Source organism: Talpa occidentalis, unplaced genomic scaffold (genome assembly GCF_014898055.3).
Source record: "Talpa occidentalis isolate TD23 unplaced genomic scaffold, MPIMG_talOcc4v2.1 talOcc4.15, whole genome shotgun sequence".
In the NCBI taxonomy this organism is placed as follows: Eukaryota; Metazoa; Chordata; class Mammalia; order Eulipotyphla; family Talpidae; genus Talpa; species Talpa occidentalis.
In genome coordinates, this window is record NW_023601543.1 from 44470714 (window position 1) to 44486273 (window position 15560).

General features: G+C 41.9%; 1 protein-coding gene across 1 annotated transcript; it reads right to left on the minus strand.

The window, feature by feature from the left end:
• Positions 1–4765: 4765 nt before the first annotated feature.
• Positions 4766–7365, minus strand: NAP1L2 (nucleosome assembly protein 1 like 2). Its single transcript, XM_037513026.2, is given in 2 exon segments — positions 4766–6814; positions 6817–7365. Coding segments are annotated over 2 exon segments (1413 nt in total). The 5' UTR covers positions 6983–7365; the 3' UTR covers positions 4766–5567.
• Positions 7366–15560: the final 8195 nt, after the last annotated feature.

A 15560-nucleotide genomic window follows, 5' to 3' on the forward strand; every position in this document is an offset into this window, starting at 1 on the left:
AGGGCCTGGCACAGAGGATGTCTTGGTGTGCTCTGCGCCAAGCTCTCCTGCCCTTGTAGACCTGCCCTCCTCCACTCCCTCCTCCCTCCCCTCTACTTCCCCACAACCCCTCCCACTAGGCCTTCCTGCCCACCAACACAAGGGTCCTCGCAAGACTTTCTTGCCCCTTCCTACTATGGGGCGGATGTACAGGCCGTGTGGGGCCGGCGGCAGGTGTTCTCATGCCCTGTCACGTCATCGTTGCCTCGGGAAAGTGTGCGGAAGATTAGCCAGGGTTGTCACTTCAGGGGGAGCTGCAGTGGCTTTAGGAGGAGGGCTGGGACCCTGTGGTACCTTCATGTGGAGTTTGGGGAGAGAGGCGCTTCTTTCTGGCACATGCATATGTACAGCCAGGCCAGGAGCAGCCCTGTCCACTTAGGTGGGGGGCCAGACCCCACCGCTTGGCTGGCCCCTCATTTCAGTGGGTGCCTTGGACACATCAGGAGAGGACACAGAGAGATCTGAGGCCTGAGATAAGTAACTCCAGGGGCCACTTCCCCAAAGCGAAAGCACTCGAAGGCTCGAAGGCTCGCGGCCGTCACCACATCAGCCACATCCAGCCGGACTCCGGGCTGGGGGAGGGGTGGGCAGTCCCATCTCTAGACCCAGAGCCCCAGAGCTGGGACAAGAGCCACCGGGTCATTTTAGTCACCTCCTTACATATCCCTAACGGTGACCCCGCACAAGGCTCAGGCCCCTTTCTGCAGATGAGGAGACAGGCCGGGAAAGGAGGGGCCGTCAGGATGAGAACCCAAGCCAAGCTGACACCAAGCCTGGTTCCTCCTGGCCTGGCGCTGCCGGCCCAGCAGGCCACGAGCTGCGCACACGCTGTTCTTGGTGCGGGGCGTGTCCAGGCCCAAGCTCCACAAGGACCTTCTGGTACACAGCCCCGACTCGCCTCCAGCGGCCGCGGCCACCAGAAGCCAGCCACTGGCGTGCACGGTAGACTCCAATGGGCATTAGAGGCAAAGCTACTGCGTGACACGTGTGTTTCCTTGACTATTCAAGGCTGAATGAGTTGGAGTAAAGAAAAACAATGCAGTACCTGTTGAGTGGATTAAACTATTCACACCCCCTCACAGGCCGTCACCAGGAGAGCTGCGCAGGGCTAAGGCCCGCGATGAGGAGGGCCTCTGAGCTCCAGGCAGGCTCCACTTCACCTGGAGAGTGGGGACATGGGGGTGTGCATGCTGTGATCACTCATTGGCATGTGCGCTTGAGGGGGGGTTGGATTTGTGTGCACTTTTTGGTGTGTACGTCAATCAGCCATAAAGTTTACTTTTTAAGGGATTGTGCTAAGCGAAACGAGCCAGAAGGAAAAAGATAAATACTGGATGGTGCCACTTGTATGTGGAATACAGAGAAATCAAACAAAGGGTCAGAGACAAACTTTAAAACCAACCCGGAAAGCTGACCACAGACCTGAGGCATCAAGGAGGGGAGGGGGAGAGGGAAATCGTGGGGGAGGTGTGAGAATTGGAGAAAGGGGAGGAGACTATAAGATTACGGGTGCTTTGGTGGCGGAAGATCTATGGTGGCCCCACCTGAAGGGGTTAATCCTATCATTTTTAAAAAAGATTTATTTATTTATACAAGAACTGGGGTACAGGTCAGAAGTGCAGGAAGGTGAGAGACTTCACCAGCCAGAGCAGGGAACAGAACAGGCAGACGACCGAAGACTGCTGAGGGGAGCAGCGGGTGAAGCAGGAGAGGTCTGCTGGGCCATGTGGGGTTCTCCCTGGCCAGCGGGGAATCGAACCGGCACTGCAGAGGCTGCAGACAGCTTCGCAGCGCGGCGCTCAACCGCCGTGCCATTGGGGAGGCCCGGCAAATCCTAACTTTTCAAAATATAAATAAGGGTGTAAAACATTGGTACTTAACTAATAAAATTTTTTTCAATTTATGTGGCTTTGCCACAGGAAAAAAATAGTAACAATAACAAAGATAATACCTATATAGCACTTATTATGCACCGCGAATATTTCTAAGCACAATTTTATAAGCCAATTTGGTCTTCACAATAATCTATGAGGTAGCTGCACAATTAGTACCATATTTTTACAGAAATTAAAACTTAGACACATAAATCAACTTGCACACAAGGTCACACAACTAATAAGTTATAGAATTGAGAGTTGAATCCAAGTGACCTGGCTTCAGATACTAGTCACTCTGCTGTATGATATATAATACTGAACATTGAAGTCTTTGTTATAAATTATTATGTACCCCAAAATGGAATTTTATTGTATCTATATATTTCAATATATTCCCCAGGAATACTAAAATTCTAACAAGGTTCAACAACTCTTCAACAGTCTTCAACTCCTCCCAGCCTTATGAATAATCCAATTTTTAAAGAAAAATCACAGTAAGAACTAAGGTAAAATTTATTTTTTTAAAGATTTATTTATTTATATATACAAGAGCTAGGGTACAGGCCAGAGGTTTGACGGGTGAGCGGATCCCCCAGAGACCAAGTGGGGAACAACAGGCAGACGGACTGAAATACACTGCTGAGGGGAGCAGCAGGCAAGACAAGAGGTCTGCCCTGCTATGTGGGTATCTCCATGGCCAGCCGGGGAATCGAACTCATGCTGCAGAGGCTGCGGATTGCTTCATGATGTGTGTTTAACCCCTTGCGCCACCAGGAAGCCCCTAAAATTCTATTTTTTAATCACACTTGGTCCCTAAGCCCCAGTACAGGTCTCTGGTATGTGGGCTGAAACTGAAAGCATACCCTCAAGTCTAAAGGGCCTTTACACTAGCCTAAGGCTAAATCAAATTAACCTCCATTCCACCACAAGCAATGGGAGAGATGATGGCCTCAAACTACACTCTTGAAAAGTAGTAAAAGAAAGAGAAATATAAAAAGCCAACCCTGATACCAAAAAGATGGCTATCACTCACAGTAAGACCACACTATTCTCCTACTGAACATAAACCATCTCATAGGATACAAACCTTAGACAAGGTTTGTTACTCTGGGACTCAATAAAATGAGAAAGAAAAGCTGCTGAATTTTGTCTTAGCTCAGTGAAGGTCACTGTGCCACCCACAAAAAAAACAAACATCCCTGCCATTCTAGCTGACTGGTTATACCCTCTTTACCAGTTAGTCATCCTTATTCTAGTCTCTCCTGCCTATAAATAAGATTTATTAAATAACCAATCACAAAATTGTTCCCACTTTCTGCTACCATTCAACATAAATTCTCACTTCCTTTGATTCTCCACCAAATTACACAAGCAAAGCCTAAATCCTTTGTTCTATGGAACTGCCACTTCCTGATAACATACCACGTGAGTTCCACGGTGCACGTTCTCCCTCTTGGTGATGATGTATAAATCAAACTTGTTCAACTATGTGTATGTCCCTGGTGGTCTTTGGCTGGAGGCCATTGACATGAGACACATCAGAGAGGCCTGGCCTGCCCTTACAGAAAACCCAGAAAGTAGCTTTACTCTTCTATTCTATGGAGGCAAAAGAAAGGGCAGAAAGGACTTCAAGATGCCTTATTCTCTTCCAGGAACATCAAACAGATGTTCCTGACATTTTAATGCACACCAACAGTACCCACAATTAGAAAGAGTCTAATCTGTGAATCTGAGGGAGGGGGGAGTGTCTAATGGGAGTCAGCAATTTATAGAAGATTGACAATGGTGAAAAGTGTTTTTTAAAAGCCTGAAATTACCAACTATACAGAAAATATTTCCTGATTTAAGTTGTCTCTATTTCTCCATATTCTATCAACTGTTGCACCCCAAGAAAAAAAAAGCAAATGAATATCTACCATTATTCCTGGAAGAAAGATATGACATCAGATGAGGTTTCTCTCCAGAGAGGATGAGAAAAGAAAAAGTCCATACCTTCCTCCCCTGCTGATTGTAAGAGTTTAAAAAAAAAAAAAAAAAAAAAAAAAACAGGCAGTGTTATAAACTTACTTCTCTGGGTCAAAATCTGAAGGAGGAGGAATCTTGAATTGTGGAAGAATACATCATAACAAGAGGAATTTTAATTCTGCAAGATCACATCACAACCACCTGGGATGGAAGTGTGGGCAGGCAGCAAGGACAAGCAGTTAGCACTTCCTAGCCACTCTCCACTCTCATGTGGCATGGAAAGGTGCAGGAAGTTCCCGCTTGCCAAAGAGGAAAGTCAAAATTTGGAGTTTCCATACATGAGGAATGCAAATTCAGCTCTAGAACAAAGTCAGCTCTTTGACCAATGAAACCCATTTTCCCTAGTCAGTATACACCCCCCCATTACATAAAGTACTCTAAGCCCCTATATATCCTGATGATACTGTAAAAGTATAGGTAAATCTAAAATATAGACTAACGCACAGAGGTCATTTCTTTATACTGAGTGTTTAAATTATTAAAGGAGTTTGCTGGATTAAGATTGATATTTTTGTTTCTTTTGCAATCCTGGCAAGTGATGGTGGACTCATGATTAATATTATATCAGTTATCAAAAGTAAAAGAAAATATACTTTCTTTGTACATGTAAATATAGTGTTAGTAAATGTTCACGCATATATAAACACAGAAAAAGAACAGTAGAAAATAAAACATTAACAGTGCTTACGTTTGGGGAGTAGGTATATGGACTTGGGTTTTAATTAATTAATGTATTTTTTAGTGTTTTTCAAATGTCATCCAGTGAACATACTACTTTTATAACAGAAAAAATGATCAGTTTTAAAATATGAAACACTCTGAAATTTTTATTCATTTTATTTTGCAGTGAAAGAACATGAAAAATCTTTTCAAATTAGTAAGGTGATCACTTCCAGCGAATGATTAAATGTATTATAGGAAAAAGGAATTACACACTGTAATTACAGTTTACACAATTACATAGAACAATACATGACAATTTTTAAAATATTGTGATTAACACTTCACTAACAAACAATAATCTTAATACTACTGGTTTCATATTTATCATGGTTACATAAAATACAACAGCCTATGAACAGGCTATTATTAACAATAAATATGGTTTTGCTTGAAATCTTAATCATTTGCAAACTTCTTAAGCATTCAAGTTTTAAATTGTACTGAATTTTTGTTGTAAAATAAAGCAAGCACAAGAAAAATCAAACCCACTAGCTAAAGGACTAAGAAAACACAAACACCAAATATCAGCAGCAAAAAACCATGGTTGGTTCGTCAAGATTTTCTTTCCAAATAAATATTTATCTCACTTAAGAGTTCTGGTAATGTTCACAGTCACAGATTAATAACTACATGACAAAAAGGCTTTAGGAGGATTAAACTACACAACACTACACAACACTACACAATTATGCCTTAAATCATTTACCACAGTCTACATTTCTTGAAAGCATTCTACTACTAAAATGCAAGGTAAAATGAATGAGTATTTGAACTTCTCTTATATTTCTGAGACATGTTTTAACTGACACAAGAAAAATTCAGAACACAACATCGTAATTAACTTCTTATATCTTGAGTAACTAGATCTGAGACAGTTAATTTCAGGTTCACATACATTCTGCTTCAGCGGTCAATGTCCTCTACAATTGCTTCAAGATTTCTGCAACAGGCTTTAACCTCCTCAATTGCAGCCATCCAATTATCATAAATAATTTTGTCATAAATTGCATCATTAACTTCCCTAACTACGCCCTCCTGCTGAGATTCAAGTGCATCGCCTGAAAAGAACAATACTGATCTCGGGATTATGTAAGTACGTAAATTATGAGCAAGCAAAAAATCATCGTTTTCATCCTTTCCATTTGAGCTGATTCCATGAGGAGTGAAGAAATTGAAGAATGAATCCTTGGGGAAATCTTCAGTCACAGTTCGGACTGTTCCCCAGATCCGGTGTTTCTGCTTCTTCTTTATGGTTTTCAAAGTGACATTCTTTCCTTCATTCCAATCTATCTCACAGCCTGTACAATACTCAATGGCAGTTCCCCTATAGGGATGCGGGTCATAGTATGCCAGCCTGGACTTCAGCACATAGGTCTTCGTCAACAGCTCGTTTTTGAAATACTCATTGGGTTTGAAGTGAAATTCTAGTGTGAAACTAAGAGGCTCACCAGGATCTGAAAGCTTTACTTTAATATCAGTCAGGAGCTTCAGAATAGGCTCATCATATTTCTTAATTAAAGGAGTGAGAGTGTCAACATTTTTTAATACAGTCAGCCAAAAATCAGGAATTCCTTTAGGATCCTCTTCTTTATTCTCTTCTGCGCTAGCGTCTGTGTCATCGTCGTCGTCGTCGTCGTCACTGTCGCTGTCGCTGTCGTCCTCATCATCCCCCTCTTCTTCAGTGGCATAATCATAATAATCTTCCTCATAACCATCATTTTCGTCCGTGAACTCCTGCACCAGACCCTCTTCATCACCGCACATCTCTTCCTCGTCGTACATCTCTTCATCATCGTAGTCTTCAGAATCTGATTTATATTCACATTCCTCTTTCGTAGGTTCATAGATTGCATTAATGATCTGGCGTCTTTTTTCCAATAAAGGCTGATACATTTCAGCAAACTTTCTTTCAATGCCATGAAATTCCCTCAGGAATTTGGATTCTAGATTCGCAGCTCGAGTCTGAAGCTTTTTGAGGGCCAACACACGGTACTTAACTTTCACAGGGAGACTTTCAACAAAGTCTGTATCTAAAAGATAACCGATAAGTCCCTTTGGACGGTCTGGGTCTGAGTCCTCGGCAGTCACTTCACCGTTTTCCCCGCCTTCCGCCGAACCCGCAGCGGCAGCAGCATCCACTCCTTGCTCTTCCCGGGCTCAGCAGCTGCTTCTTCACCGCGCCCCCCATCATCTCCCGGCCCAGCCGCGGCATCTTCGCCGCGCTCCGGCTGCTGCTCCAACCCCTCCATCATTACCTTATCACAAGCCTCTTCTTGGCTGGATTCTAACAGTTCCTTGTGGTTGGCTGACTCGGCCATTTTTCAAAGGACCGCACACGCCTAAGGTGGCTGCCACCAAGATCAGCAGACCCGATCCCCGCGGGGGAAGACTCACCGGAATATCAGAAGCGGCGGTGGCGGGGCAGACTCGGAACCAGCGGCGGCTGCTGGACGGCCTGAGCGATGGTCGGGGAGGCTGCGGGGCTGAGCGCGGGGCTGAGCGCGCTCCTGAGGCTGTGAGAACCAGGGGAGACAGCGGTCTGGGCTGCGGTGCAGAGGGCGGCGATGGCTGCCGTGACCAGTGCTGCGGGAGGCGGCCAGACTGCAGAGCGCCGCAGTGGGCAGACCCCCTCTTCCTCACGCAGCAGCTGGGAGGAAAAAAAAGTGCCGCAATACGATTACACAGCAGTCTCTCCGCTAGATCTTCTTGGTGCAATGAGCTTGTTGCGTCACTCCCTCCCTCCTACTCTAATCTCATTTGCTAGGATATGCTGATTGACAGAGCCTGAGCCAATAAATTATTACATCTATCAAGTTCCCAACTCTGCGCACCTTCCTAGGTTCTCTAATATGGCTGATTCACCCACCTCCTCCTCCTCCGCACACCCCGTCTCCGAGTTTTCTAGAAATCCGGATTTTACTCGTTTAGCCTTTCAATTTTCAACTGATACTGTACTTGTATAATTTTAAAAGAGCTGAGAGAAAATAATAACTAAAATGTCAGACAAGGGGAGAAGACAAGTCTCTCACCCTCTGAAATACGTCCCTTTGATTCTAGCCCTGGGCTCGGGGGAGGGGAGTGGTGGGTGATGGAGGAACTCGAGAGACTAGAAGGAAAAAAAAACACTAAAAATTTAGCAGTGTTGGTCTGAAGGTGGTATGACTGGCAGTTATTCTATATTCTACTTTTCTGTATTTTCCACAAAGTCTATGATAAGTGAGCAGTAACATTTCCTGGGGTAGGAGCGGTGCTGGTTAGGTGAGGGTTACAGTGAAAGAGCCAGTGATGAAGAACCCAAATGCTGTATCCTACTGTATGACAAGTGAACACGCAGACAGTAAATCAGGTGTGTGACTTAGCAATAATTCAATCCTAATACTGACTTGCCGCTTCTTTCTTGATGCTGGCTTTAAAGCCATAGGCAATTTTTAAAAGAAATGCTCAAATGTAAAGAAACACTTCTTTTAAAAAATCAAGACATTTGCCTGACATTTTTAAGTTATTGAAAGTAATGTAAATTTCAACATTAAAATGTGCCTAACTAGATGGTAAGTATTCATAACATGGGATACTCTGCAGTTACTAAAATTGGTGACATTTATTTTGTCCAGTGTTCCAATGTTGATCATGTATTAATTGAACATTTTTAAAAATTTTGACTTATTTTCCAAATGTAAATAGTAATTTGTATTGTGTTACTATATGGGAGAAAACAGTGTACATTATATTGTGTTTCTTTACAGATTCTTTCAGTATGTAGCTTTTCTTTTTACTTATTTTACTTTTGTGTACTTAAGCTCTGAAAGCAATTTAACCCTTCAGAATGTTTCAATCCTTACCTCTGTTGCACCAATGCTGATTTCTAATCTAATAGGACTTAATCTATTTTGTAAGATACCAAGTGAGCAATGAGATGCTCAACAAATATACTTGTTAGGGAAATAAAAAATATGATAAGATATGTCTTCATACTCATTAAGATGTTTACTACCCCAAAAAAGGACAAAAATACATTTTGGTGATAACTTGGAGAAACTGCAACATGTATACATTGCTGTTGGGAATGTAAAATTATGCACCCACCATGGATAACAGTTTGACCTTTTCTTGAAAAGTTGCACATAGAATTACTATGTGATCCATCAGTTCCACTATTATGTAGATACATAAAGAATTGAAAACAGAGACTCAAACATGCTTGCACAACAAATTTTATACCAGCATTATTCACAGTACTCAAAGTTACAACACCCCAATGTCCACCAACAGAGGAATGAGTACACAAAAAATCACATGCACACACACAGACACACACAAATATTATTCAGTCATAAAAGGGAATGAAGGGGCCTCCCCGGTGGCGCAGCGGTTGAGCGCTGGGTTGCGAAGCTGCCCGCAGCCTCTGCAGCGCCGGTTCGATCCCCGGCTGCTCCCCGGCCACCAGAGGAGGGTCCCACATGGCGCGCAGACCTCTCCTGCCGCCCGCTGCTCCCCTCAGCAGTGTGCTTCGGTCCTTCTGCCTGCTCTGCTCCCCGCTCTGGCTCTGGTGAATTCTCTCACCCTCCCGCGCTTCTGACTGTACCCAGTGCATGTATAAACAAAACAAAGAAAGAAAGAAAGAAAACATGCCTCTCTATTAAAAAAAAAAAATTAAAAAAAAAAAATAAAAGGGAATGAAGTTTTGGTACATACAACATGGATGAACTTTGAAAATATTGTGCTAAGTGAAATAAGCCACATTAAAAGGACAAATATTGTATGATTTCACTTATATTAGGTACCTAAAATAGAAAAATTCATGGAGATACAAAGTATAACAGAGGTTACCAGAGCCTGCAGGAAATGAGGAATGAAGAGTTGAAGAAGTTCTGGAGTTTGATATTGGTGATGTTTGAACAACATTGTCAATGTACGAAATGCAGCTCAGTTGTACACTTACAAATGGTTAAAATGGTATGATTCAATGCAATAAAAATACAACTATAGTACCTTTTATAATAACACCAATGATGATAAAAATATAAAGATAAATTTAACAAAAGAAGTACAAGGTTTATTCACGAAAAATTGTAAATCATTACTGAGGGTAATCAAAAAATATATAAATAAGTGGAGAGAATTTCTTGTTCATGAATTGGTATTAAGATACCAATGATCTATAGATTCAAGGGACATCTTTTCAGAATTCCAGGAACCTTTTGCAGAAAATGACAAGCTTATATTAAAATTCAAATGAAAATATAAAAGACTAAGAATAGTCAAAACTACTTTGAAAAGGGAAGAAAAATATGAAGGACTCAGAGGAGACTGAGGAAGGAAGGAAGCAGGATGGAGAGCCAGAAGGAGACCTGGAGGAGGCACATGGAGCAGAGAGACAAGTGAAGAATCTACACTTGCCTTTTGGTCGTGGACTGGTTGACACAGATGTGGGTGAGAGAACCATGGGCAGTTGAAGGTTAAGATTCCATCCCTCACCATAAATGCAAAGAATAATGAAATGAGCCTCCCTGGTGGCGCAAGGGGTTGGGCACCGCACTATGAGGCAATCCGCAGCCTCTGCAGCACGAGTTCGATCCCCAGCCAGCCAGGGAGCTACCCACATGGCTCAGCAGACCTCTCCTGTCTCACCTGCTGCTCCTCTCAGCAGTGTATTTTGGTCAGACTGCCTGTTCTGTTCCCCTCTCTGTCTCTGGTGGATCCTCTTACCCTCTGCATCTCTGGCCTGTACCCCAGCTCTTGTATGCATAAATAAATATATCTTTTTTAAAAATATGAAGGACTTTTACTTCCTAATAAAAAAACTTACTATAATGCTACAGTGGTAAAGACAGTATGGTCCTAGCAGAGGGACAGACATTCACATTAATGAAACTGAATTGAAAATCCAATTGGCAATGGGTTTTTGAATTTGAAATCAAAAGCAAAGGCAGCAAAAGTAAAAATATATAGATCGTGCCACATCATACTAAAATACTTCTGCACAATGGAGAAAACCATTAACAAAATAAAATTCAATCTACAGAATAGTAGAAAATATTTGCAAATTTTGTATTTGATATCCCAAATATAAAAAGAACTAATGCAACTTAATGGACCAAAATAAACCAATTTGTTTAAAAATGGGCAATGAGTCTGAATAGACAAAGGTACATGAGAAGATATTCAAGATTGCTAATCACCAGGGAAATGCAAATCAAAATCACAATAAATATAACCTCACACTTGTTAGAATGGCTATTATAAAAAAACACAAGGGGCCTCCCTGGTGGTACAGGGGTTAAGTCTCAGCACTATCAAGCTATCACCAGCCACTGCCACAAACATTTGATCCCTGGTCAGGGAGATGACCCAGACTGCGCAACAGACCTCTCCTGTACTGCCTGCCGCTCCCCTCAGCAGTATGTCTCAGTAGGTCCTCCTTTTCTGCTCCCTTCTCCGTCTCTACTCTCTAGTGAATCCTGTCACCCCACTTCTTCTATGCAAAAAAAAAAAAACCCACAAGAAATAACAAGTGTTGTTGAAGGTGTGGAGAAAAGGGAGCCCTTAGACACAGTTGGTGGGAAGCTATATTGGTGATGTCACTATGCAAAACAGTATGGAGGCTCATCAAAACTTAAAAAAAATACAATGCTACCTAGACTGTTTGGAGCTGGGAAAGGGCTGCCCCCACAGCCAAAGGTGAGCTGAAAAGCACCCACAAGCCTGGCCCCATCTGGCCACAAGTTGGAGCCCAGAGGGGGATCCAGGCACCATCGGGGTAGATTGCAGGCACAGGGAAGTGCCCGCCTGACTCACCATTTTAGACCAGGGATCTTTGTGTCCAGAACCCACCAAGACTGGGTGGAGCTGGGAAAGGGCTGCCACAACAGCCAGAGGTGAGCTGAAAAGCCCCTACCAGGCAGGCCCCATCTGGCAGCCAGTCCAAGCCCGGAGGGGGATCCAGTGATTTGGAGGCCACAACCAGGGCAGTCTATGTGACTGCAAGACCCACCTCTGGAATTAAACAAATACAGAAGGAGGAGATTTTCTGTGACAGCGACCACTAACATATTCATAGTACCACTGCATACTGGACTTCTGGCGTAACAGTTTTTGACTCGATTGGACCACCAGTTTCCAACATTCCAGAAAGAGCACACCAAAAAGATGCCAGCCAGTACAAGCAACACAGTGTTCTAACACAAAGGACAAATTAGAAAACAAGCAGTAGGGAGAAGAAAAACTACAAGCAACCAAGCAAGTCAAGGAAAAGTCACACCACAAAAAGAAAATTACCCACCAGAATGCAACAACAGTGACTTGGAAGAACTTCTGAGCCTTCCAGATAGAGAATTTAAAATTGCCATGATTAAAAAACTGAAAGAAGTCATAAAGGAAAACAATGATAAGGGTAAAATAATCAATGATCAGAAGAATGAAATTGAGTCCCTACAGAGGGAAGTGAAAGAAATGCAGGAGATCAAAGAATTAATGGAGGAGCTAAAGAACTCTGGTAAAAGCAGTGAAAGCAGAATAGATGAAATGGAAGAATGAATAAGTACTCTCAAAGACACAGAAATAAAAAAAACAAACAAAACAAAAAAGGAAAGAGAAATACGAAGGAAAAAGAATGAAGAAAAACTTTGGGAACTATTGGACTCCATTAGGAAAGGAAATATAAGAGTTAAAGGAATCCCAGAGGGAGAGGAGAGAGACATAGGAACAGAGAAAATATTCAAGGAAATAATTGAAGAGAACTTCCCTAACATGAAGAAGGTGCTGAAAATAGACATACAAGAAGCAAGAAGAACCCCAAACTTCCATGATGAAAGGAAAAATACAGCAAGACACACAATAGTAAAGCTCCCAAGAATCCAAGACAAGGAAAAAATAATGAAGCTGATAAGAGGGATAATATACAAAGATAAAGATAACATACAAAGGAAAACCAATCTGGCTGACATCAGACTTCTCCAAAGAAACACTACAGACAAGGAGAAAATGGAGGGACATAGACAACAAACTCCAAAACAATAAATGCTAACCAAGAACACTCTATCCCACAAAGCTTTCCTTCCTCTATGAAGAAAGAATAGGACCTACCCAAACAAACAGAAACTCTGGAATTTCATTACAACTGAACCCCCACTCCAAAAACTACTACAAGGAGTCCTAAAGCCAGAACCAACAGAGGGATGAATAAGAATGAAACAAGAGAAAAATAAATAAATAAATAAACAAAAACAGAGAAAAGACAAACAAAATGGCAAATACACACACTAACATATCAATATTAACTCTAAATGTAAACGGACTAAACTCTTCAATAAAAAGACACAGAGTCACAGGCTGGATTAAGAAACAATACCCAACCTTTTGCTGCCTCCAGGAAACACATTTAACTACAGAAGATAAAAATAGACTGAAAGTAACAGGATGGAGGACAATCCTATAGCAAATGGACCAAAAAAGAAGGCAGGAACAGCTATACTTATATCAGATAAAACAGATTTCAAACTCAAAAAGATAAAAAGAGACCCAGACGGTCACTACATTATGATCAAGGGGACAATACTTCAAGAACAAATAACACTCATTAACATATAATCACCAAATGAAGGAGCACCAAAATATATCAGAAAACTATTATCATCTCTGAAAACAGACATAAGAGGAAACACATATGTAGTAGGAGACTTTAACACACCACTATCAACAATGGATAGATCAAGGAGACAAAAATTAAGACAGGACACTAAAGCTCTAAATAAGGATCTAGAGCTCATGGGCTTAACAGACATCTATACAACACTAAACTCAAAAAAATCTGAGGGCCTCCCCGGTGGCGCAGTGGTTGAGCGCTGGGTTGCGAAGCTGCCCGCGGCCTCTGTGCAGCTCTGCTTCAATCCCCAGCTGCTCCCCGGCCACGGGAGGAGGATCCCACATGGCACGCAGACCTCTCCTACTGCCCGCTGCTCCCCTCAGCAGTGTACTTTGGTCCCTCTGCCTGCTCTGTTCCCCGCTCTGGCTCTGGTGAATTCTCTCACCCTCCCGCGCTTCTGACTGTACCCAGTGCTTGTATAAACAAACAAACAAGTAAATAGATAAATAAATAAAACATGCCTCTATAAAAAAAAAAAAAAACAAAGAGAAGAAAAATTAAAAAAAAAAAATCTGAGTACACATTTTGTCCAGTGCACATGGATCATTCTCCAGGATCAATCACATACTGGGACACAAGACAAACATCAACAGATACACCAAGATTGAAATCATATCAACCATCTTCTCTGACCATGAAGGCATCTAACTAGAAATAAACCATAAAAAGAAGGCCAGGAACCCTCCTACATCATGAAGATTGAAACCCACACTATTAGAAGACCACTGGACTAATAAGGAGATCAAAGAAGAAATTAAAAAATACTTTGAGTTGAATGACAAGGAGGACAACAATTTCCTAAATGTATGGGACATTGCAAAAGCAGTAGTAAGAGGAAAATATATAGCAATACAGGCTCACATCAAGAAACAAGAAAGAGCTCAAAGAAACAACCTAATCTCACAGCTCAAAGAACAAAAAAGAACAACAAAACCCTAAAACCAGTAGAAGAAAAGAAATAATAAAAATCAAAGCAGAGATAAATGAAATCAAAACTAAAAAACAATCCAAAAGATCAATGAAACCAAAAGCTGGTTCTTCGAAAAAAATAAATAAAATAGACAAACCCCTAGCCAGGCTCACAAAGGAAAAATGGGAGAAAGCACAAATCAATAGGATCACAAATGAAAGAGGAGAAATCACAACAGACACAGCAGAAATCAAATGAATAATCAGAAACTACTATGAACAGTTATATGCAAACAAGCTCAACAATCTAGAAGAGATGGACAAATTCCTACAACTCCACAATCACCCAAAGCTAGATAAAGAAGAAATAGAACACCTAAACAGACCAATCACAATAGTGAAGTTGAAATGGTAATCAAAACCCTCCCCAAAAACAAAAGCCCAGGACCTGATGGATTTACAAATGAATTCTACCAAACATTCAGAAACAAATTAGTGCCTACCCTTCATAAACTCTTTCAAAAAATTGAGAAGGAAGGGATAATACTGAACATGTTCTATGAAGCCAACATTATACTAATACCAAAACCCCACAAGGACAACACACACACACAAAAAAAAAAAAAACTACAGGGCCTCCCTGGTGGCGCAGCGGTTGAGCGTTGGGTTGCGAAGCTGCCCGCGGCCTCTGCGGCGCCGGTTCGATCCCCGGCTGCTCCCCTGCCACCGGAGGAGGGTCCCACATGGCGCGCAGACCTCTCCTGCCGCCCACTGCTCCCCTCAGCAGTGTACCTCGGTCCTTCTGCCTGCTCTGCTCCCCGCTCTGGCTCTGTGAATTCTCTCACCCTCCCGCGCTTCTGACTGTACCCAGTGCATGTATAAACAAAACAAACAAACAAACAAATAAATAAAAAACATGCCTCTAAAAAAAAAAAAAAAAAAAACTACAGGCCAGTCTCTCTAATGAACATGGATGCAAAAATCCTCAATAAAATTTTAGCTATCAGAATCTAACAATGTATCCATAAGATAATTCACCATGACCAAGTAGGATTTATTCCAGGAACACAAGGATGGTTCAACATCTAAAAATCTATCAATGTAATCCAACAGATCAACAAAAAGAAATATAAAAACCATATGGCAATATCAATAGATGCTGAGATAGCTTTCGACAAAGTACAACACCCATTTATGATATAGGCCCTTGAAATTCTTGGGATACAAGGAACATACCTCAACATCATAATGGCCATATATGACAAGCATTTCCATTAAGATCTGGAACAAGACAAGAATGTCCACTCTCACCACTGCTTTTCAGTATAATACTGGAAGTCCTAGCC